The 22,867-nt window shown below is 49.6% G+C and overlaps 1 protein-coding gene across 1 annotated transcript in view; it reads left to right on the plus strand.

The window, feature by feature from the left end:
* The window catches only part of PAPPA (pappalysin 1), a gene marked incomplete at its 5' end in the record, with an annotated part of 257,025 nt that overhangs the window by 22,804 nt on the left and 211,354 nt on the right, over positions 1-22,867 (plus strand). The window contains one exon of the mRNA XM_034663722.1: positions 8,707-9,769. Coding sequence (XP_034519613.1) covers positions 8,707-9,769 — 1,063 coding nt within the window. The remainder of the gene's footprint in view (positions 1-8,706; positions 9,770-22,867) is intronic.

The following is a 22,867-nucleotide window of genomic DNA, read 5'->3' on the forward strand; positions in this document are numbered from 1 at the left end:
TATTATCAGTTTACAGTTGAGAAAACTATCAGGTAAGTGAAGGGATTTTGCCCAAGGCTACATAGCTAACAAGCTGCACAGCTGGGATTCCGACAGATAAGACTTCATAGTACACGTGCTTAAGGCATGTTACACTGTCGCGCTCCTGTGCCAAGTCCTGGTATGTTCATTAGCTCATTAGTTCCCTCTACAACTGGCAGAGGTAGGTTGCGTCACCCCATTTAACAGATGAGAAGACTGACACTAGAAGAGGTGCCCTGACTTTCCCAAGGCACATAGTTAGGGAATGGTAGAACCCGCACTGTATGCATTTATTGCTCTGTGAAAACCCTCACGTTTCCATGTCCACACAGCCTGCTTCTGTAAGAGCAAAGGAGGCAGGCAGTCAAGAACCCAAGGGAAACATAGGTGCACCTAGAGCCCTCAAGAGCACTTTGCTGGCCCAAACTCAGCATGAAGTCTGTGTATTAATAAAGCTTATGGGTTTCAGGAACCCGTAAACACACTCTTGTCACCTTGCCTTACCTCTGGATAGCCTTAAATAGTTTACAAGGAAATATGCATTCATTTAACTCCTTTCTCCAGTGAGTTCTGTGAAGGACATAGGATAAGACTTTTTAATCTCTGCAGTACACGTGGGAAAGCTGAGGCTCAGAGAGTTGAACTCCTCCAAGGTCACCCAGCTGGTAAAGAAGGCGAGCAGATCCACGTAATGAGAGGGCTTTCAGGTAATCGTTCCCAGCAGAAGAAACGAGGACAGGGACAGAGCAGACACACTCACCACTGCGGGCACTCTCCCCACTGTGCCGTGCCCCCCTGCAAAGGGAGATCTGGCCCCACAGGCTCACCTGCATGGCCAACACATGGGGGACACCCGAGTGAATCCTGACCTTGTGAATTCCTCCAGAGAGTTACTCTTGGTGCCCTTGCCTCTTACACCAGGAGGTGAGGATGTCTAGAGCTCAGTGTAGTTTGGGATAAGCCTCCAGCCAGGTATGATATATTTCAAACCTCCTCCTTCTACGGAGCTTAACATCAATCCTTTGAGCCAAGGTGGGCCCAGAGGGTGAGGGGCTGGGGAGCAGTCCCTCAGGTACCCACCCCGGCGATGTCCTGGCTCTCTTCTGAATGCCTAGTGCTGCTCAGTCCTCCGGGGTCATTTTGGTGGGCCTCCCCCCGACTGCACCAAGTGCAGGGACCATGGGTATACTTAACCCAAATCTGTCTGTTTTAATCACTGTCCTCTGCACAGATAAAAGCTTTCCATAGGATTGCTCTCTCAAGCATTCCTCTGAGGCTTTGATACCAGCCATTAAATCATGGAAGGGAAAACAAAGCAAAAAGGGACCAGCTCCAACCTTTAGCTTTTAACTTTTTTAGCCTCCTGAAAGAAACCAGATTGCTGACCTAATTCCCCCCTTTGTACCTCCATCCTCTCACCTCTGCTTGTATTCCTCTGGCAGATGTCCCACAGCAAGTGGACATCCTTAAGTTGGGAGGTCCTGAAACTGCCTTCCTTCCCCTCTACCTCTTCGTCCATGACTATATGTCTCCCACAGTGTGAACCAAGGCTGGGCTGTCTGAAGGACCTGGGATCTCAGAGTCACAGGGAGTCTGGGACAGAGGGAGAGGTCTCTATGGCCATCTGGTGTAACCCTCCTACTTCATAGGTCAGGGTGTGAGGAAGCCCAGAAGGGGGGGGGGGCTGCTTTCTTGGCAACCCACAGCAGAGCAATGGCAGACTGGGCCACAAAATCCTTGACCCAGGGCTAAGAGTTATTCCCACCGAAGGAAAGCATCCTGGAGGAGAGGTCTGGCTGTGATTCTTCCACTACCATCTCGCTGCGATCCTTGTGGGGAGATCACGTAGCTACTATGCACTTCAGTGTCCTCTGTTGGGACTGTCAGGAAAGCCCCCTTCATGGGGTCATTGTGAGCACCAAATGGGATCTTTGCGCCTCGCAGAGGAACTGCTACATAGAGGCAATCAACGAATGTTCCTTATTATTATCATTATTTAGTTGAAAATGCTGCTTTGTTACCTGCCAAAAGGACCCAGGAAGAATATCCTTCTCCTCCCATGTCCACTCTACCAATGAGAGAAAACCAAATAATAATATAAAGTTGATATAATTGTCATGTTTTGCTAATGGTCCTCCCTGACGGTGCTGAAAGTTAAGTGTTATCAGAGCTGATTTTGTGTTGACTTAAACCGTGCTGAGAGAACATCCTAGGGAGGGGACAAAAAAACACACACACAGCGTGGAGACATAGCTGAGGTCCCACTCATCTGTGGGGGAACTGAATTTGAAATCAGGAGTCTTTAATTCCAGTCTCTCCAACCACTTAGTGCTCTGTGGCCTTAGGCAGGTGGCCTCACCTCTCTGAGTCTCAGCTTCCTCAGCTGTAAAGAGCACCTGTTACACAAGATTGCTGTGAGCATAAGACACCTTGGCACAGAAGCCACTGCCCACCTGCTCGACACACGGCAGGGCCTTGAGATATGCACATTCAAGCCGACACACAGAAGCGCCCCTCCCCTGTGATGCGTGTTTCCTGTGCATGGCGACTGCATTTGTTTCCTTCCTTGCTTTTCTCACCATGAGAACTGAGTAAATCGAGGCAATGTGCGTAACCGGAGAATTCTGAACTGGGCACAAGGCAGTGGACAATGGGATAGATTTTAGAGAAATCTCGGTGGGAGAGCTTAGAAAACGTGTGGAATGATGGTGTTCTAGTCTGCCAGGGCTGCCCTAACACAGTACCATGGACCAGGTGACTTAAACAAGAGAAATGGTTTTTCTCATGGCTTTGGAAGCTTGGCATCTGAGAACCAAATGGCCACAGTGTGGGTTTCTTCTGAGTCCTCTCTCCTTGGCTTGTAGATAGCCCTTGTTACCTTGTGTCTTCACATGGTCCTCCCTCTGTGTCTGTCCGTGTCCCAGTTCTCTCTTCCAGTAAGGACACCAGCCCTACTGGATTGAGGCCCACCCGAAGGACCTCATTTGAGCTTACTCGCCACCGTATAGACCCTACCTCCAAATAAGGTCACCTTCTAAGGTACTAAGAGTTAGGACTGCAACATACAAATTTTGAGGGGACACGATTTGGCCCATAACAAACAGAAAGGAAGATGGGAGGCAGCCAAGAATGTGACTGCCACCTTGGGGGTCAGGGGAGAACATTTATGTATAGACCCTGGAAGTTGGAACAGACCTGGGTCAGAAACCAGCAGGTAGGAAAGCTGGGGGTGGAAGTCCAGGGGCTAGAGGACAAGCTCTGGAAGGCATTCTGTACTCTGGGAAGACAACAAGACCCAGGCCCATCTTGGTTCCCGGGGAAGTTGGGTGAGCCAAGTGGAGCAGTTTAAACAGTAGTAATAAAGAACCATGGATTCTTAGACAAGTTTTTAGACCCAGGCAGAAGAATGATGGGGAAAGCAGCCTCCTGGCTTGCAGTTCAATTTGACGTGCTTGTGTTGGCGCTGTGGGACTTATAGAAGTATTTTCGGAGGGAGCTGTGCCTTCAAACAGCCCACTTGGCTCTTAATGCAGTGACGTGTTGAAGTGCCTGGTCTGGGGAATCCTATAGACCTGGATTCCAAACTTTGCTGCCTTGGGTAAACCTCGTCCCTCCCTGAGCCTCAGCTTCCTTTGAAGAATGGGCAAAGCTGAGAGTTCTGTGGTGAAGGTTAAGTACAAGAATTACTGTAGAACACACGGGACTTAGCCAAGTTCTACATAAAGAGTACTCTGCTCTTGTAAAGGACACAGCACTAGGGAAGTGTCCCTCCTTCTTTTCCTTCCTTTATATGTAATTCGCAATGACAAATTCTCCAGAGCACTTGCAAGGTACTAGGGTCTATACTGGATGCTGGGCACTTGGAAATGAACCAAACAGACGCACAAATGGGAAACACAGACATTGGTTGAGTAATTACAGAAGTGGTGGGTTCTCAGACAGGAAGGGATGTGATGGATGTATGGAAGATTTGTCTGTTCCTGGAGTGGAACGGAGTGGTCAGACAGAGCTGGCCTGCCATCAGAGTGATCCCACGAGGGTGACCCCGGAGCCCAGAGGACTCCTGGTACAGCCCTGGCCAAGGTTTTGGAAGACTCGGTAGGAGCCTTCTGCCTTGGGCTAGCCTCTTTTACATATGCTCTTCATCTCCAGGATGAGGGTCAGTGGGTAGATGAGAAGAAAAAGAGACCGTAAAAATAAGTAGATAGCAAGCTTCTGGGGGGATCCGAACCCCTTTTCAAAGCAAACCTAGCTGCAGGAGGATGAGGGCACGTTAGAAGGGCCAGCTGACCAGGGTACAGGTGACAGGTGATCACTGTGAGGTTCAGGGCAAGTCCCTTCCAGGTCTGCGATTGGACCTGTCCATCCGTGCAGCATGCCCCCCACACTTCACGGGCTCTGCACACTTCCGGTGTCTGCTTCCATGTGCTCATCGCCTTGAGGCAGGCTTATGCTAATTAGATGTAGATTGTGTGCAGGATTGCCCCATAGCCTTCATCTTGTCACAGGGGGATGTGTCTCCTGGGATCAACTTCCAGCACGACACAGATGGTGCAGACTGCAGACTGCCTCTCTCTCTTCCCTTCACTATTTCTCTATCTTCCTGGACAACTGTGGGGAGGGGTGGGATGCGGGGGTGGTTTCTCACATGTCCTCCAGAGAACACTGTTCTGTGTCCCCTATGGAGATACACAGAGCAGAGGGGACCTAAGCAACGCAGGCATGAGGAATGACACAAGGCATCCAACATCCAAATCAACACCTATGTTGAGTTCCTTCTGCTTACAAGGAACCATTCTAGCAGTGAACAAAAGAGCTCTTAAATTGGAAGGGGGGATCATTTAATCCAAACTTCTCCTTTTTCAGAGAAGGGAAAGGTGGCCTGGCAGCAAGAAGGGGTGGTGTGCTTGTCCCGGGCAAGGTCATCCGGATCTCTGGGTCCAGATCCCTGGTTCTGGGCTGGTGGTGCCGCCCCCTGAGTGGGACTACCGTTGATGAGGTTATTTTCATACAGAAATAAGTCCCCGTCACCATCATCCACCCCCCCACCCCAACCCCTGCTGAAGTTCAGTGATTTCCTTTCGCCACTTACACTCCAGATAAATATTTCCTTCTGAACTTCTGAAGCCACTGCTTCAAGGTTCTCATTTCCCTTAACGCATTTCCTCTCGGTTCCACTGAAAAGCCTCTCTTTGCCGTTTCTCTCTGCCTCCTGGGGCTAAGGCACCTCTTAGTCCTCGGCTCTGTGTGGCAGTCTGGCCTTTCTCACTGTGTCTCTCTTCTCTCTCAACTGCAAACAGAGGGGGCTTGAGCCTGGGTCCCAAGCCCCAGGAAGGTTCTGAACTGAGGGCACCCTATGGATGTGTAAACATTTTACCTTGCTCACCCAGCTAGCCGCCTTCCAAAGGCAACAGGAAAACCAGGGACGGAAGAGCCCCTGGCAAAATAAAAAACCTGCAGGGAGAGAGAGAGAAAGAGAGAGAGGGAAAAAGGAACCTGTTTCGGATGTTAATTTTCTCATTAGAAGAATTTTCTCTTTAAGGGGGAGGGTTTGCCAGGGGAGCAAGAGAATGTGAGCTCAGAGGTGGGATGGGGAGCCCAAGCGTGGCGGCTTCAGGAACTGCTCTTGCTGATCTCTGTAGCAAGTGGCAGCCCATAGAGCTGGGGTAGCTCGTTCCAAAGCTGGAGTCAGGGCTTCCTCTTCCAAAGGATCAATGGGGAGGTAGCTTTTCACAGGCAGTGTCCTGACAGCAGCTAAGCAGACGGGATTTGTGATTTCTAACTAGGCTTTGCCAGCGGCTTTGGGGAGGGCTCGTGCTTTTTTTGAGCCTTCATCCTACCAGCTCTTGATACAACACTCAAGATGCCTTCAGAGTGCCTTCTGTCTTTGGCCTTTCTGTATTTTGTTTCTCGTCATTTCCTCCTTGTCATCATTGACATCACTCCCAGACTCTCCAGCATCTTAAAAATGAGCTCCCGCTTGGGTGACTACTGTTTGCCAAGGATGGTGTAGCCACTGTGTCTTTGAAGTATGACAGCGTACTGGAAGAGAGATCTAGGTGGGGGTGGGGGGGGGATGTGCAGAAGTGGTTTTCCCCAGATGTACGGCTAGTAACTCTTTTATCAGGATTACCTGAGTCCAAAGACCCTGCTGTTTCTGTGGTACCGAGAGTACACCCTCTCTTCGGACTCTCCCTGTCCTTTAGCCATGAAGACCTAAGTCAGGGCCTTTGATTCTGTTTGTCCTTTTTCCTTCTCCCACTCTATTTGGAGTCCTTCTTGTGCTCCTTCATGAGATACTTGCTGAGTGCCTGCTGTAGACGAGGCATGATACAAGGTCCTAGGCAGGGTTCAGATGGTCCAGCCAGAGACCTCACTTTCAAGAAGCCTCCAGTCTAGGGGGGACTCCAGAACCAGAGAACAAGTGTCTAGTTGCCTTAAAGTAAAATGAATTCAGAGGAGAGATGAGCATTCCTCACAGGGCTATCATGGAGAGCTTCATGGAAGAGGTGGTTTCTGTTTTAGCCATGAGGCAATCTGGAAACACAGACTTGAACCAGGCATGTGAGGGTCACCTCATTCAGTCCCCTCCTTCACCATATAAGGAACAAGGCCCAGAGGAGGTACTCGATGCTTCACCAAGGTTGCCCAGCCTAGGAGAGCAGGTTGACTTTGTGAGGGGACTCCAGCTTTTGCCTGGGGGCCGTTGGGCAGGGAGTGGGAGGAGAGGTATAGGCAGACTTAGGTGCCAGGCCAAAACTGCCCTCCGCATCAGCTGCTAACAGAGAGATTTACATGTGTTCTAAGGCCCCAGTACCCACAAAGGAGTAGAGACCATGTGGGCCTCCTCTGCTGATTTTGCTGGAAGCTCTCCATGCTCATTTGGTGAATGCTAATGGCAGAGCACGCTCCGAGTTATGGTGACCGCAACAGGTCTCCAGCTAGGAGTAGGGACTGTCCTCCCAAATGAGCATTTTGTATTCATTCTCATCTCCCTCTTTCTCCTCCTACCTGGCCTCATACACCATCCCACACTTAAAATACAGTCTTAATTAGAAAGTCCTCTTCCCCATCCAACAGCCTGTCTGTGCCAAGGACACTGGGTATATTCCAGAAAAGCTGGGGAATGGGGGTTGGTGATTATAAAGATAACTCAATCCAGAGAGAATCTGCTAAGTGACTTCCTAGGGTTCCCAGAGTAAGTCTAGAGACATCAGCCTTGGGACCTTCCCAGACACCCAGCTTGTGGCACCCTTGGGCACTTTGTGTTCTAGATCCCTGGGGGCTTTGATGGGGAGAAGGAGGCACCCTCAGAGTTAGTGCACAAGGTAGTGAATGCCAAGGTCTGATGGATCGAGGAGCCATTGACCAACCAGTTGACCTTTAACCTATCCATCTCTTTGCTTCCTTTAGAATCCATATCTGCCTCTGTTAACATCACCACCTTAAGGGTTGTTAAATGGATTAAATGAATTCACACACAGACCTTAGTACAATGCTTCACCTGCCAGAGAGGCTTAGACAATTTTACGTAATGAAGGAGTCCCCAACATCTTTTATTTTAAGAGGATGCTTTTCCTTTCATTCTTTTGCAAATATTAGCATTAGTGGCAGAGAAAAGCAAGCTGAGTTGGGTCTCAGGACATTTGTCAATGACTCTGTGTCACCTGATGAATGCCTTTCATTTTCTGGGTCTGAAATCCCTCACTTATCAAGTAAAAAAGTTGGAAGTTGTGATCCTTAAAACCCTTTCCAGCTGAGATATTAAGCATGTCTGCCTTTCTTTGGGGCTGAATTTAAGGGCTCGCCAGGACTGACTGCCGTTAGAAGGGAAAAACATTATCAGCTTTGTGGCCCTTGACCCTTGCTTCTCTGGGCCAACTTTGCTGACAATTCACCACCTCTGGCCGTTTGATGACTGCCAGTGCTGATGTGCGCTCGAAGCTTTGGTGACCGTAGGAGGGGCCCTCCTTCTAAATGAGCATCTTCTATTCATTATTACCGCCCCCGCCCCAATTCTCCTCTTTCCTCCTATATCCCACACTTAAAATTACCCTCTTGGTTGTTTTTTTAAATTTTTTTGAGATTATTTATTTGAGAGACAGAGAGCGAGTGCATCATTTGGGGGAAGGGCAGAGACAGAACCCCAGGCAGACTCCCCACTGAGTATGAAGCCTGACTTGGGGCTCAGTCTTACCACCCATGAGATCCTGACCTGAGTTGAAATCATGAGTCAGACACTTCACCGACTGAGCCACCCAGGCACCCCTAAAATAGCCTCTTAATTAGAAAGTCCCCTTCCCCATCCAGCAGTCTTGCAAAATCAAAGGTGTTCAGATTTCCGTTATTGTTGGTATTTTCTTTAGCTCAAGTATCCATTCTACAAACCAAACTCTTTCTTGTGGGTTCCATATTTAGAACCAATAAAAGTGAAACTGCTTGGTCTAATAACATAGTGGTGAGAACCCCCCCGCCCCGCCCCAAAGCCAGCTCGCCCATCCTCTAGACCTCACCTTGCCCTAAGGCTGGTCCCAGAGGCTTCCTTAGGAACGGGCGGAGCTTGCAGAACACGGCTTGAGAACTGCTGGTCTAGGACATCCTGACAGAAGTTTTATCAGAGAGATGTAAGTTAGTGCCCCTCTTCCATCCTTTATTGACGCATCTTTCTCTCTTCGGGCCACATAGGGCTATATGACAAATGTTCTTATACCTCGCGTGACCGAGGATGGGTCGTGGGAATTCACACCGTCAGTGACCAAGGCAACAGAGACCCACGCTACTTTTTCTCCCTGAAGACAGACCGAGCCCGGCAGGTGACCACCATCAGTGCCCACCGCAGCTACCTCCCAGGCCAGTGGGTACACCTCGCCGCCACTTACGACGGGCGGCTGATGAAGCTCTACGTGAACGGGGCCCAGGTGGCCACCTCCGGGGAGCAGGTGGGCGGCGTCTTCAGCCCGCTGACCCAGAAGTGCAAAGTGCTTATGGTGGGAGGCAGCGCCCTCCATCACAACTACCGCGGTTACATCGAGCGCTTCAGTCTGTGGAAGGTGGCCAGGACTCAGCGTGAGGTCCTGCTGGACATGGAAGCCCGTGGCCTCCACACTCCTTTACCTCAGCTCCTCCTCCAGGAGAACTGGGACAACGTGAAGCGCACCTGGTCCCCCATGAAGGACGGCAGCCTCCCCCAGGTGGAACTGAGCGGTGCCCACGGCTTCCTGCTGGACACGAGTCTGGAGCCTCCCTTGTGCGGGCAGACATTGTGCGACAACACAGAGGTCATTGCCAGCTACAACCAGCTCCCGCGTTTCCGCCGGCCCAAGGTGGTGCGCTACCGCGTGGTCAACCTCCATGACGACAACCGCGAGAACCCCACGGTGAGCCGCCAGCAGATCGACTTCCAGCACCGGCAGCTGTCCGAGGCCTTCAAGCACTACAACATCTCCTGGGAGCTGGAGGTGCTGGAGGTGAGCAACTCCTCCCTGCGCCACCGCCTCGTCCTGGCCAACTGCGACATCAGCAAGATCGGGGACGAGAGCTGCGACCTCGAGTGCAACCACACGCTGACCGGCCATGACGGTGGGGACTGCCGCCACCTGCGCCACCCGGCCTTCGTGAAGAAGCAGCACAATGGGGTGTGCGACATGGATTGCAATTATGAACGGTTCAACTTCGATGGCGGAGAGTGCTGTGACCCCGAAATCACGGACGTCACCAAGACTTGCTTCGACCCCGACTCTCCGCACAGGTAAGACCTGCCGGGCAGGCGATGCCCGGCTGTGGGCTGACTTGGTTCCCCTCGACATTGAATAGGCGAGGTGCCTGAGACCCCTAGGGGTTCCAGAACTTTCCAAATTTTCGAGTTTGCGCAGCAGCTTGGTGACCGAGGCCAGCCCCTTTCTCATTACTCATGGGGACGATATGCCAGGATAGCCCATCACGACAGTATTCGCTGAGCACCCGCCATGAGCTGAGGGAAGACAACTCTGTCTTCTCAGAGGGCTCAGAGTTGAAACTGGTGACATGAGCCGCGTATGAATAACTGTTAGAACGTACTTGGTAGAGAGAGGTACAGCGCGTTATCCAGGACGTAGTGCCTAACCCACCGTGACTGTTTAAATTAGTTGAGATTAAATAAATTTAAAATCTGTCCTGCGTCCCATGAGCCACATTTCAAGTGGGCCAGGGGCTACCCTGCTGGACAGAGCAATGTGGAACACGCGTCCTGCTGGCTGTTCGTTCTGTCGCACTGTGCTGATAAAGCTGGGGTCACCTGGGCCAGACAGCCTGGGTTCAGGTCTCAGCCATACTGTTTCCTTACTTGATGACCTCTTAGAAGCTGTGTCTGCCTCTGTAAGGTGGCAGTAATAACAGCACCTGCTTTGTGAAGCCGCTCTGGGGTGGAGAGGGGCGTATAAAGCATGGTCTCTCTTACAGTGGCTAACGGGCCGTTGGGTCTCAGTAAGCATATTTGTCATTACTTGTGTCAGGAAGGTGTCGTGGGCTGTGTTTAGGGAGTGCCAAGGGAGATCAAAGAGAAAAAACTGACTTGCAGCTCGAATATCTCCAGAAAAGCTTAGATATAGTTTGGACATCCAAGATTGGGTTGGGGAGAGAGGAGGGCACTTCAGACAGAGGGACTTCATCCACTGCTGAGAAGAGGGCAGAAAGGGCAAGCTTCTGTCTAATGCTTCTCTTAGCCTCTGCTTGCGCTATCGACTCTAACCAGCACCCCAAAGCAAAGCCCAGAGGTGAACCCGTGGGTGATCTGTATTCAATATGGGACTCGGAGGAACTATTTCCAAGCCAGAGAGACAGTCAACATCCACTTTCCTGATCTCCCAGATTCGTGCTGAACTTTTCCATTCTGTCCAGCGCACAGGACCCTGGACTTGCTGATAGGGCTCGAGCACATTTGCCGACCTCTGCAGGTTTTCTGCTGACTCTTCTTTTTATGTCTCTCTCAAAAGAGCAAGGGCCTCCCATGCACAGACAGAATACCTATGTGCAAAGGAATGACGATGCTGGCAGGAGAATGTCGTGCCTGGCAGCAAGACAGAAAGCACGTCAGCTCAGCCTGCTGGCACCACGCGGGCCCTGGACTCTCACCTTGGTTCAGAGACATGAGCGACCCAAGTGGGAAGAAGCCTTACTGTGTGGCCGGTTCCTTCCAGGTCACCATGCACTTTCACCTCTGCTCTCATTTGGGCTTTGACAGAATTTGGTAAGGAAGGAAAAACAGGGGTTAGTTTTTGCATTTGACTGACAGGGAGCTAGAGGAACTGAGCGAGTGCAGTGGCTTGGCCGAGGTCATGGGTCAGGAGAGTCATTCAGCTAAGTCACAAATGCAAGTCCTCTGCCCTGCTGAGCAGGACTCCCAGGAGTTACCCGTGTGCCCAGGCAGAGTGGGCGTGCAGGAGAGCGAAGGGCCATGGGCCATGGATACCTGGAAGTCGTTCACCCATTTGCATATTCATTTGTTCCTTTGTTCCTTCATTCATTCGTTTGTTCATTCCTTCATTCACTCATCCATTCATACAACAAATGCTTATTCAGCACCTACCAAGTGCCAGAAGGGTGGGTACCCTTAGCCCTATTGTGCCGAAGGAAATTCAGGATCCAGAAGGACATGACGTAGGGATTTAGCCAAGGTCATTAGGCTAATAAATGGAGAGCTTGGATTCGAATCCACATCTATTGACTCTAAAGCTCCCACTGAAGGGAGGTGTTTTTAAGTCTAAGAAGCAGTAAGAGGCAGAGTTGAAGGGCAGGGGTGACAGGCAGGGCGGCTGCAGTAAAACCTTGGGGGAAAACTGCTGAGTTGATTGGGTCAGGACCGAGGGCAGCCGGCCTTTGTGGTGGGTGCACTGTCCTGGTGTGGAGGGGCCATGGGGCCCCAGGTCCCAGATACCTCATCATCAGCAGACAGAGTTGGCAGCCTCCGGTGGCCTCCTCTTTTCTAAGTCACGGGACTGCCTGCCCAGAATGTCTGTGAGCAGCCATGTGCCAGCTCCGTGACCACTCACACCAGGGCCTGTTTGTTTGCTGGCTGGGAGGGTCAGGAGCCCTGGGTGAGCCCCGTCAGACAATGTGTCACCTCCTGACGGGGCTCGGGGTGACACCGTTCAGGCTGTATCAGCTCCCCTGTGTGCAGAAAGAAACCTGGAGACATTTTGCTTTGTGACTTTAAGAGAAGGGAGGGAGGGAAGGAGGGAGGAAGAAAGAGAGAAGGGGGGGAGGGAGAGACTCACCTGTAACAGAAGCGGTGGAGATTTGATTGACATTATCTAGGTGATTTTTAATAAAGAACTGAACTTAATTCTCATCAGGGTCCCTTCTCGCTCGCTCTCTCTCCCTCTCCCCTCTCTCTCTCTTTCTGTCTTAATGGGTAGACAATAAAAGTATTGAATACTTCTCAGTCTATGGTAAGGCACCAATTTTGTTTTTTTCCCTGTATATTGCAAAGCAATACCTTTGAAATACACAGCAAAAAATGAATCCATATAAAGTGAAATAACCACAGGAGAATCAGTGTCAGCGTGTCAGAGTTCTTGAGAAGTTTCTCCATTCCTCTACGCAGCATACCATAGACTAGTAAGCGGTTCGTGCACTGCGTCCTTTGAGTAGCACTGATTAAAATTCGTCATTCTGACAACTTATGTAGCGATTCCCTTGAGTAAAATAAGATTTCCCAGTAATGCAGCCGGGCAGATCGGGGAACTCTGTCCGAGACGTTATTTCTTTTAACACGTTTAGACTCCAGGAGAGCACCGAATCCTAGGTCAAATGTCAGACCTGGAAAACATCCTCGGAGATCATTGGTCCAAACCCCTTATTCCCCATAGAGGGAAACTGAGGCTAAAACTCACACTGTACGTTAGTGGTCAAACTAGGGTATAAGGTCGCTCCGGATTTCGGATTCCTGGTTATCTGCTGTGGCACAGGTGTCCAGCACTGCCCCACATCCAGGACAGCCACAGAAACCTGCCCCCTTGCGTTCTGACCTCACTCTTCCCGACTATCCCCGGGAGCTTGGGATTATGAAGTGCTTGAATGAATGAGTTTGGAAGAGGATTGGATAATGGCCTTGGGGTTCCTGGAATCCCTGTAGAACAATGAGAGCTACGTTGGCCACTAGTTTTCCTTATGAAGGGGTCAGAATAAGAACAACTAGTAGAGGATATACACAGAGAGGGACCGGACAGTGGGGACAGGAGCTGTATATCATAACCACTTGGAGATGTTTGGCCCGGATGAGAAAATTCTCCTGGGGCCATGACTATAGGGCCATGATACATGCACTTCAAGTCCCCGAAGGCCTGTCCTGGGGGAAAGGGGGCAGAATTCCTCTATATGGTTTCTAAGCCCTGGCTAGGACCGGGGTGTTGTAATTACAGGAGGCAGCTTGGAGCTGAGTAACAGATGATGTCATCCCCCCTCGGAATGGTGCTCCCGGGGGAGTGGCTCTCTGCAGGTGAGTGAGCGCCTCGTCACCTGAGGCATGCACAGGGAGGCTTATGGCAGTGCTGTAGAGAGCAGCCTTGATGGTCTTGGGGTTGAGCCCAGCACAGCCCAACATTTTGCTGATATCTTCCTCCCATCGTGTTAATGGAACCACACGGTAACATTTGGTGACACATTTCTTGGGTATGTGTATCCCTGCCAGGCCCTCTGCTCTTCACTGGGGATCCTGCAATGAGTGGGAGGCATCCCTCACCATCAAGGGGCTTTCGCTTTGGTGGGGGCATCGTATTTACCCATAAGAAACACCCTGATCCCTGACACGCAGTGGGATAGGAGCTCTATGAGGCAGAGATCTGCTCTGACGAGGGGAACAAGGTGGGTTGGCTGGCGAAGGCATGCTTTGAGGGGCAGCTGGGGAGGGCCCGCACTTTCGGAGCTAGGGATGCAGGCTGCATAGGGCTAGGTCCTGGCAGAAAAAACAGGTGGTACATTCAAACAGAACAGTTAAGGAGAGTTGAAGGAGGGGCTCGTTTGAAGGAGAAGCTATTTACGACAGCGTAGGCAGGGTTTAGGACAATCGCCAAGGCCAGGGTCAGCAACAGGGGGGAGCCATTTCCATCCTTTTCCTGGAGGGGCAAGAAGAGAGAGTGGTTTGGGAACCTGCGGGAGTGACTGTGTGCAGAGGACTCTGGGGCAGCAGCGGTGACTCTCCGTAAAGAGGGGTAACCGACCTACTAGAGCCTGCAGGACAGAAGGGAGCCAGGAGAGTAAATGCTACATTGTCATTCTGTTCTGCTTTCCCATCTTCTGCTAGAAGTCACCAGGCAAAGGAACCCATAGATGCACCCCAAAGAGGCCAGCCTCCCAAAGGCACAGAGCAGGGTGGAGAGGGATGGGCAGTGGATGTAGGTGAGCAAACAGCATGTCCAGAACACAGAGAAACAGAGCACATGCAGAGGGTACCGGAGAAGCAAGCGAACAGAAGGGGAAGAAGGGCTTGGAGAATGAGTCTTCAGTATGGCTGGGACCCAGACCATAAGCAGAGAAGGGTCCGCTTTATCTCATGGCAAACTAATGTCAGGCTAAATCCTTCCTTCCTGCTTCTCTCCCTTTCTTCACTCCCTTTCCTCCCCTCTTTTCCCCTCCCCTCCCCTCCTTCCCTTTCCCTTCCCTTATTTCCTTCCCCTTATTTCCCTCCCTTTTTTTCTTCTTTTCTCTCCCAGTAAATATTTGTTGAATGCTCCCTCTGTGCTAGTCCAGACCCTGCCTTTTGGAGCTCACCATCTAGTGGGAAGGACAGACAAGAAAGCATGCCATTGTGATCACGGGTGTGAAAGAAGGCTCCCCAGTGTCAGTCAGGAGGAGCCGTGTGTGTGAGCGGTAAACGTTTTTCTATCAGACTGGCCATTTAGAAAAAGACATTCCAATGAACTTGGCCATTCTCTGCAGCGGTGGAGACGAGCCAGGTAGGCAGAATTTCATCTGCAGCCATTAGAGATGTCTACTAACAAGTTAGAATGCATGTCATATGCCTGTTTATAGAGAAAAGGGAAAACCTGGATATTAAGGGAAAGCCCTGGTGTCAGGAACTCCATGGGCATTTGACGCTTCGGGCTGCAGGCACCCCATTGCGAGAGTATATTGCAAAAAACCCACTAAGCTTCTGTTTGGATCCTCCAAACTGCAAGCTATGGCACAGTTAGGTGAACTTGACCTTTGTCCCTGAATATCTACTTATATGCAATTGGACAGATAGAAAAAGACTTCCCTTGCACACTGTTGGCTCATAGCGAAACATTTTCTTTGTCTTCCCTTTATTATTATTTTTAATGGAACAAGGGCATTCCCTGGGGGCCATGTTATTTTTTTTGGACCCAAGCTGACATTGCTGGAAGTCTTTGGAAAGGACTGCAGTAAGCCTTGAGGCAGGCTCCTCGACCCCTCTGCTGGCACTCCAGTTCTCTTCAGTGGCCTCCCCGCCCCTTGTCAGAGGCCATTAAATGGTTTGTCTTCACATCTTGGGGTCTCTTCCTTTTTGGGATGATCTCATGAAACATACACTTCCTTCTCCCAAGTTCTCCCCAAATCTGGAAACGTTGCGTGGAATCAGGGACTTTCTGAGCTGAAAGGAGCAGCAGCAGGGTCCGGCCCTCTCTTGCTATAGATGAGGCGGCCGAGCTCCCAAGAGAGGCAAGCACTGACCCAGGCCTCCCAGAGAGAGTGAGGCCAAGCTGAGAGCAAGACCCAGGATCTCATCTCCTAATTCCAAGGCATTTCTACCCTCCTCCACCACCGTGGTCTCTTAGAAGCTGCAGATTCGCAACTTGGAAAAGTTCTATGTAGTATGGTCATGTTCTTTCCCATCGTCCAGGTTTTGTTAAGGCACTTTCATACCCAGGGCACTGTGGTGAATGCCCGAGGGATCTGACATGTGATCTGTGTCCTGAAGGTGCTTATATTCTGTGGTTTAATGACATTTCGTTGCACTCATTCAAGCGATGGTGAGAAGGCAGATGATTAATTTCCTGGTGAACCACACAGGTGATCAGGCTTGTGTGAGCTAGGAGGAAAAGGCAGGATCCCTGTGGTTTGGGGCAGTCAGAAAAAGTTTTCTGGGAGAGGAGGTATACAAACAGACCACCAGAATTCACAGGCTTTGTGATGACAGAAAAGAACAGAGATTGAGGTGAGAAGGTGAGGGGAGGGTTCCAGAAAAAGGTACATCTACTTGGGCCTTCATGGGGTTGAATGCCATGATCTGTCTTTCCGGCCGGGGAGCTCTGAGAATCAGACTAATACAGAAGGAAGGAAGGCTTCGAGAGAAACCATGCTAACCCCTGCTCAACAGCATCTTAGTGATGCAGTCTTGGGCAAGTCTTATAATCTCCTTGAGCCTCCATGTCCACATCTATGGAAAGGGAAGATAATAATATCTGACCGCCTGGATCACGTGATTGCCTTGAGGGTCCCATAAAATAATATCCCAGCAAGAGTTCTGGGAAGAGTTAACCAGCACGCAGATGAAAGAGGGCTTTGTTATTTGTTCAGTAACTTTGTTCATTCTTTTCCAGTAATCGTGTAAGAGAAATTGCTTGGAATTTTATAATCAGAATATCAGAGTTTATTTAATGTGACTAATATTCATTAAAGCAATAACAGGAGTCAGGCCTGGTATAGTGGAAAAGTGATATGTGTTGGAGACTGACCAGGGTCTGTATCCTGGTTCCACTCTTCATTAGCTGTCTGACCTTGGCTCGTTTCTCAATGAGGGTTGCTGGTTTCTCATCTGTAAAAATTGGGTGAGGACAGCTCTCCGACAGCACGCCGTGAAACTTACACGAAGTCATCTGGGTCAAAGCCTTGGTCACAGTGTGTGGCACATGGTAGGTACAGGGTCCCCTCCCTCCTTGAGTGCACACACAGACCCCTCTCTGTCAGCATTGTTTTCTGGAGACTGCCTTTCTGCAGGCTCATTTAAAAAAAAAAAAAAAGGCCTGGATGAAACTGCAGGACACACACTGAGGGCATTTACACAGATTACTTTCATTCTTAAAATACTGACTTTTTTGTTTTTTTAGAACTGGCCACAGAATTGGTATTTTTAAATAAAGACTGTATAACATATCAAACCCCTTGAGCTCGCACACTAGTTTATTTTTGAAACGACCCAAATGTCGAACTGTGTTAGAGGGCATACTTCCGCGTGGAGCGATCCCAGGTGGTGTTGGGATTGGGCACCGTGGGTGTTATGCCAGTTAGATTGAAGTTCCTAGATTTTTCGACCATCTCCAGCCTGTGTGCCTGCTTGGGTATAGATGCACAAACACCTCTATCCAGGCCATGCGTGGCGGGGTCCCATTTTCTCTGCTTCAGTCTGAGTTACCTTCATGCTTTTCATCTCAACAAAGTCCACCTTTACTCACAGGTCCCATCTGTGACTCTGCACAGGTGACTTTGGTCTTTGAGAGCAGGATAGAGGGGGGAATGGAGTGAAGAGAACTGTTTTTGGGCTCTACACACGACGTTATTAAGAAGGAGCTCAGGGGCGCCTGGGTGGCGCAGTCGTTGGGCGTCTGCCTTTGGCTCAGGGTGTGATCCTGGTGTTCTGGGATCGAGCCCCACATCAGGCTCCTCCGCTAAGAGCCTGCTTCTTCCTCTCCCACTCCCCCTGCTTGTGTTCCCTCTCTTGCTGGCTGTCTCTCTCTGTCAAATAAATAAATAAAATCTTTAAAAAAAAAAAAAAGAAGGAGCTCAAAACAGGGATCTGTGAGAAGCCGTTGAGGGTCGGTATAGTCTTGCAAATAAGTAAGAATATGAGTTTTGGTAGACCAAGCATACTTGAAATCAAGCCACTTCACATTTCCGTGACCTTGAACAAGTCTCTAACTTTATCAAAGGCTCAGATGCTTCCTCCGTAAAATCGGGGATCAAAATACCACAGTCCTACTGCATTGAGGGGTTCAGAGGATTCGGCACAATGATACAAGGGTCAGCCCTTTAGAACAGCGCCCGCCACTGAGCGAGCACTCAAAATAACAGTGGTGGCGGTTTGGGGATTTTCCGTCTCTGGGAAATCTTCTGACCTCTTACACACATATTCCCTAATTCCCAGCCCCCTCTGGATCCTGAGCCCCCTCCTTGGAACCTTCAGGCTGAAGGGGGGGGGGTTGGAGACAAGTTAATCCTTCTCTTTACCAAAGGCCCTTTTATTTTAGCTCCTGCAGGTTCCATTTTTATTTTTATTTTTTTTTAAAGATTTTATTTATTTATTTGACAGAGATAGAGACAGCCAGCGAGAGAGGGAACACAAGCAGGGGGAGTGGGAGAGGAAGAAGCAGGCTCACAGCAGAGGAGCCTGACGTGGGGCTCGATCCCACAACGCCGGGATCACGCCCTGAGCCGAAGGCAGACGCCCAACCGCTGTGCCACCCAGGCGCCCCCCATTTTTATTTTTTTTTATTGTTATTTTTTTTTCAGTAATTCCTTCTACATTTATTAACAGACATCCGTCTGAAATGAGGATCTTTCTTCTATATACAGCCTTTTTTGTGGTTGTTTTTTTTAATATATTTTTTTATTTAATAATATGTTTTATTATGTTAGTCACCATACAGTACATCCCTAGTTTTTGGTGTGATGCTCCATGATTCATTACTTGGTGTATAACACCCAGTGCACCATGCAATACGTGCCCTCCTTAATACCCATCACCAGCCTATCCCATTCCCNTCTCATGGTTCATTTCCCCTTCTGTTTACCCCCCCCTTTCTTCTTCCCTTTCTTCTCCTACCGATTTTCCTACTTCTTATGTTCCATAAATGAGTGAAACCATATGATAAAAGATAGTCTTTACTCCAAAAGCCCTGCACATGTTAAACGGTAACGTATTCACTGCCAAGCAGCACACTGCAGCAAGTTTAAGCATCCCCAGCATAAAGCCAATGCGTGTCTGGGATCCCAGGATGGGGCTTGCTGTATAGCTCTCACACAACCCAGGGAAGGAGCTAGAAGCCAGGTGGGCACCCCTAAGTCGCTCAGGACCTCACTGAGTAGCACAAGACGCCTACTGGCCTGTGACTCTGACCACAGCAGGATCCCTGTCTCAGAGTCTGCAGGTGAAATTTGTAGGTGTTCCCTGTCTCACCCCTTTTCCTGGATGTGCATTTCCATGTCCAGCTCTCCAGATGGACGGATGGATGGGAGCACTTGGTGCTCTCTCGAGGGCCCCAGTGGGTGGCAGTTGGGGTTTTTCCACCCCGGTCTGGCCTCATCAGCAGTCTCCTGTTTCTTTCACCATCCACTGGTGACACTGACCACTCATGACAGCCTTGGAGTGGCCAGACGCTGGTCCAGGGTGGGAAACAAAACGGTGGGGGTTTGAGGGAGGGTGGAACAGACAGATACCGGGACGCTTTGCTTTAGGGAAACACTTTCTCCTGAATTGTTCACAGCTCAGCATGTACCTGCAGACCCACAGCTGGCCGATTTTCCCCCTCCTGCGAGGGACTTCCACACGTCTGCTCTCACTTCCTGGAAACACAAAACTAGCGTGTGAACAGCGGTGTGTTTTGCTCACAGATTTGTTTGCCTAAGTCCGACAGGCTCCCATCTTCCCAGTTTCTTTGTTTTGTTTTCAGAGCCATGATTTCTTGTCTCCCTCTCTCTGTGCCTTCCTTTCTTTCTCTTTTCCATGCTCTCAGTTGTTTGAGTGATCTGGTGGTGAAGGGTGGAGGGCGAGGAGATTATGGTCTCCATTTCAGGTGTCTGACATTTGTGATTCCAGCCTTTTTTGAGTTCAACCAGCACAGCCCCAAGCCTTGAGCTTGAATCCTGAGTCCCAGACTATTTGTATGGCCACAGAGGGCAACGGTGGGTGACCAGAACGCCACACAAGCATGGACACTCTCAGGCTCTTACAGAGGACGGGAGAGAGACATGAGAGACAGCTCTTTCCCAGGAGGATTGATGGTAGAAAAACACAGTTTGCCCTTTGGCTTGGCAAAGCATGAGGAAGGAAGTGACTAGCTATTTCCAGTAGCTTCTTAGCCAGCATGGTGTAATTCACTTCTTTTATTCTAAATTCTTCATCTGTAAAATGGGAGGATTTGCATAGGCTATTTCTAAGATCTGTTACTGTTCATACATTTTCAAATCAGACATTATAATCCAGTTTGCAGGCCTATGGGGACTGCAGCTAGAATACAAATGGGGAGCTTGGTATTGGGTAGGTATGAACAAGGCCGTGTGTTGACACTGGGGACATCCAGGGAAATAAGAGACCATCCCCCTTACCAATTGAGTCTGATATGTTCAGCGTAGCAGTGAAGGAACAATTATACTCTCTGACACCTGGAAAGACTCTGAGTCCCAATACTCAGGTCTCTGCCACAGCCTGATGGTGGCACCTTACCTTGGGCAGTCTACGTGCCTGCCATTTTATTTTCCTTTAAACCCTGAAAGTGGCATCCTCTTTCCAAAAATCCATTTGAGTTTAATTCTACTTTTGATAGCCTGACGTATGATCTCATCACTCTTCAGCATTATTTCCCCATACTTAAACTTTTTGATTGTCACATGACCCTTTGAGAGCTCTCTGTTTTTAAACCCAGTAGGGACCCAAATTTGGGGATGGCACTAGACTTGTTCATGTCACCCAGAGAGATCTCCATCTACTATAGTGACTATGTAGTGGTGTTTCTGCGTGATTCTGCTATTTGCCTACAGTCAGGCAATTTGTATGGGGCCACAGGCTAAAATCTAGAAGTTGCCATATTGACACACATCGGTGATGATGTTGTAATTCTTGCTCTATCGTTCCCAAACACAAAATTATTCAGTCAGTGGTCACGTAAATTATATGGCTTACGTGGCTCAGAGTTAGAGCCAAACTACACAGTCTCCTGAGATATCACTTGTGCCCAGGACGTGGTGGCTGCTACAACTTATGAAAAGGGGTGATTTGGCTTTGTTTAATTGTCCTTCAAGTGGACGACAAACCACAGGGCTACTGGTGAGCTTTGTGCATCCTGCTTAATGTGGTCGGTTCTAGTATTTATCAGTTGTGGTTTTGATCCTCTAAGAAGAAAGGGAGGTGGTGGGAAGCGCTCACTTGTGGGCTCGGGAACTGCACACTTGTGTTGTGAAAACAGTAGTTGACATGGGATGGTCACATCACTGTTCTGATACTTTTGAACACACCATCGTGCTTTAATTGTTATTTCTCCTTACTTATCAGGGTATTCTTCATGCTTCGTGGCTTCCTGAAAAGAAGGAAACTCTGAGAATATGGGGCTCTCAGAGCAAAGAGAGATCTTAGGGAAGTGACTGTTCCTTCCACCGTGTGCATGTGTGTGTGTGCGTGTGTGTGTGTATGTGTGTGCACACCTGTGATGTGCAAGCTGCTGAAGGTCCAGCAATGAATATTTCACAAGAAAGGTGTGATGTTGCACTCATGGAATTTCCTGCAGGTAGATAAGTAGCTAGTTGGATAAATGCTTTATAGAGAAGTCCAAGGTCTGAGGGAACGCAGAGGATGGGTACTTGACTCATCAGGGGTCAGAGTCACTTCTAGGCTGAGTCATGCTAACCAAGTGAGTAGAGCTGAGCTTGCCAGGAACCAGGTGTTCTGACTCTTTGCCTCCTGCCCCAGCAGTCTCTGAAAGCCATTTTCAAAAAGGCAAATGAGAAAAATGGGAGCTGAGTAGATCCTAGTGAAAGGGTATTCATTTAAAACTGGTGTCCTCTCCTCTGAGATTATCTTGTTCTTTCCTTAGGAGGACTACTCTGATACCCTTTATTTTATTATGTGAAGGGCATCTTGAATGGTGTATGTGTGTGGGGGTGGAGGTGGGCTCATCTTCACATGCTTTATTTATTTGTCAGAATCTAAAATCACTACTTCCTCCTCAGTGTGTGTGTTTGTTTGTTTTAATGATCCAAAGCTCTGAGAACCTCTCCATCGGCCCACCTACTTCTGAATCAGCACCTTCTCCTCCCTCCAAATCCTCAGGATTCTCAATCCCACTCCTCTCCGGGTCTCATCCTGATCCTATTCTGCAGAAAGCTGCAGACCAGTGACTTTCCTGAGAGTTGACTTTCCATGTGACGCAGCAGAGGGCACAACCCCAGGGAGCCAACTCTCCTCCTGGGCCTACAGTTTCAGGCGGCACTCTGAGGGGGCTTTGATGTATAGAATATGTGCCTGGTAAATGAGAAATACTCCAGTGACCCAAATTAGAATCCAGACCCATCATTTCACCTCCTCTTGCTCCCACCCCCACCCAGCATCACATTGTTCCCCATGCCTAAATACCTGTCCTTCTTCGATAGTCTCAGACCCACTTGCTTTTCTGCAAGTCACTGCCAAGGTCTTTACTGCCATCCTTCCTTCGTCCATCTTCAATGTCCCTCCAGAAGGGAAAGAACGGGTCTGCTCAGAGCCTTTAGGACACTGTCCATCCTCTATAACCTGGTATACAACACCTGTCTGGTGTGGACATTGCTGATCCCTCCAGGCCTACCCTGTGGAGTTGCTCCCATGTTCCCAGCTTTGCAGCTGCACCAGACACCTTGCAAGATCCCACCCTTCCCCTGTTCTTTCAGGCTTCCTTGATTTCTGGAGCGTCTGCCCTTTACCCTGTCTCCTGCACTTGGTCCGCTATCTAACCAAGGTTTGTTCTTCATATGAAAAGCCCAGGGATGTCTTAGCCACCTTCAGCTAGGCACGTGTCATTGTTCTGTGCTTCCCTCTCATTCAACACTCCCTCTGTGGTAACACATATCATAAGAGAGGGTAAGACGTTCATGATTAGGGATATGGTCTGCAGTATCCAACAGATGAGCGGCCATATCCCGCCTCCCACACCTGGAACCAGGTAGAGGG

The sequence above is a fragment of the Ailuropoda melanoleuca genome, chromosome 7 (genome assembly GCF_002007445.2).
Source record: "Ailuropoda melanoleuca isolate Jingjing chromosome 7, ASM200744v2, whole genome shotgun sequence".
NCBI lineage: Eukaryota > Metazoa > Chordata > Mammalia > Carnivora > Ursidae > Ailuropoda > Ailuropoda melanoleuca.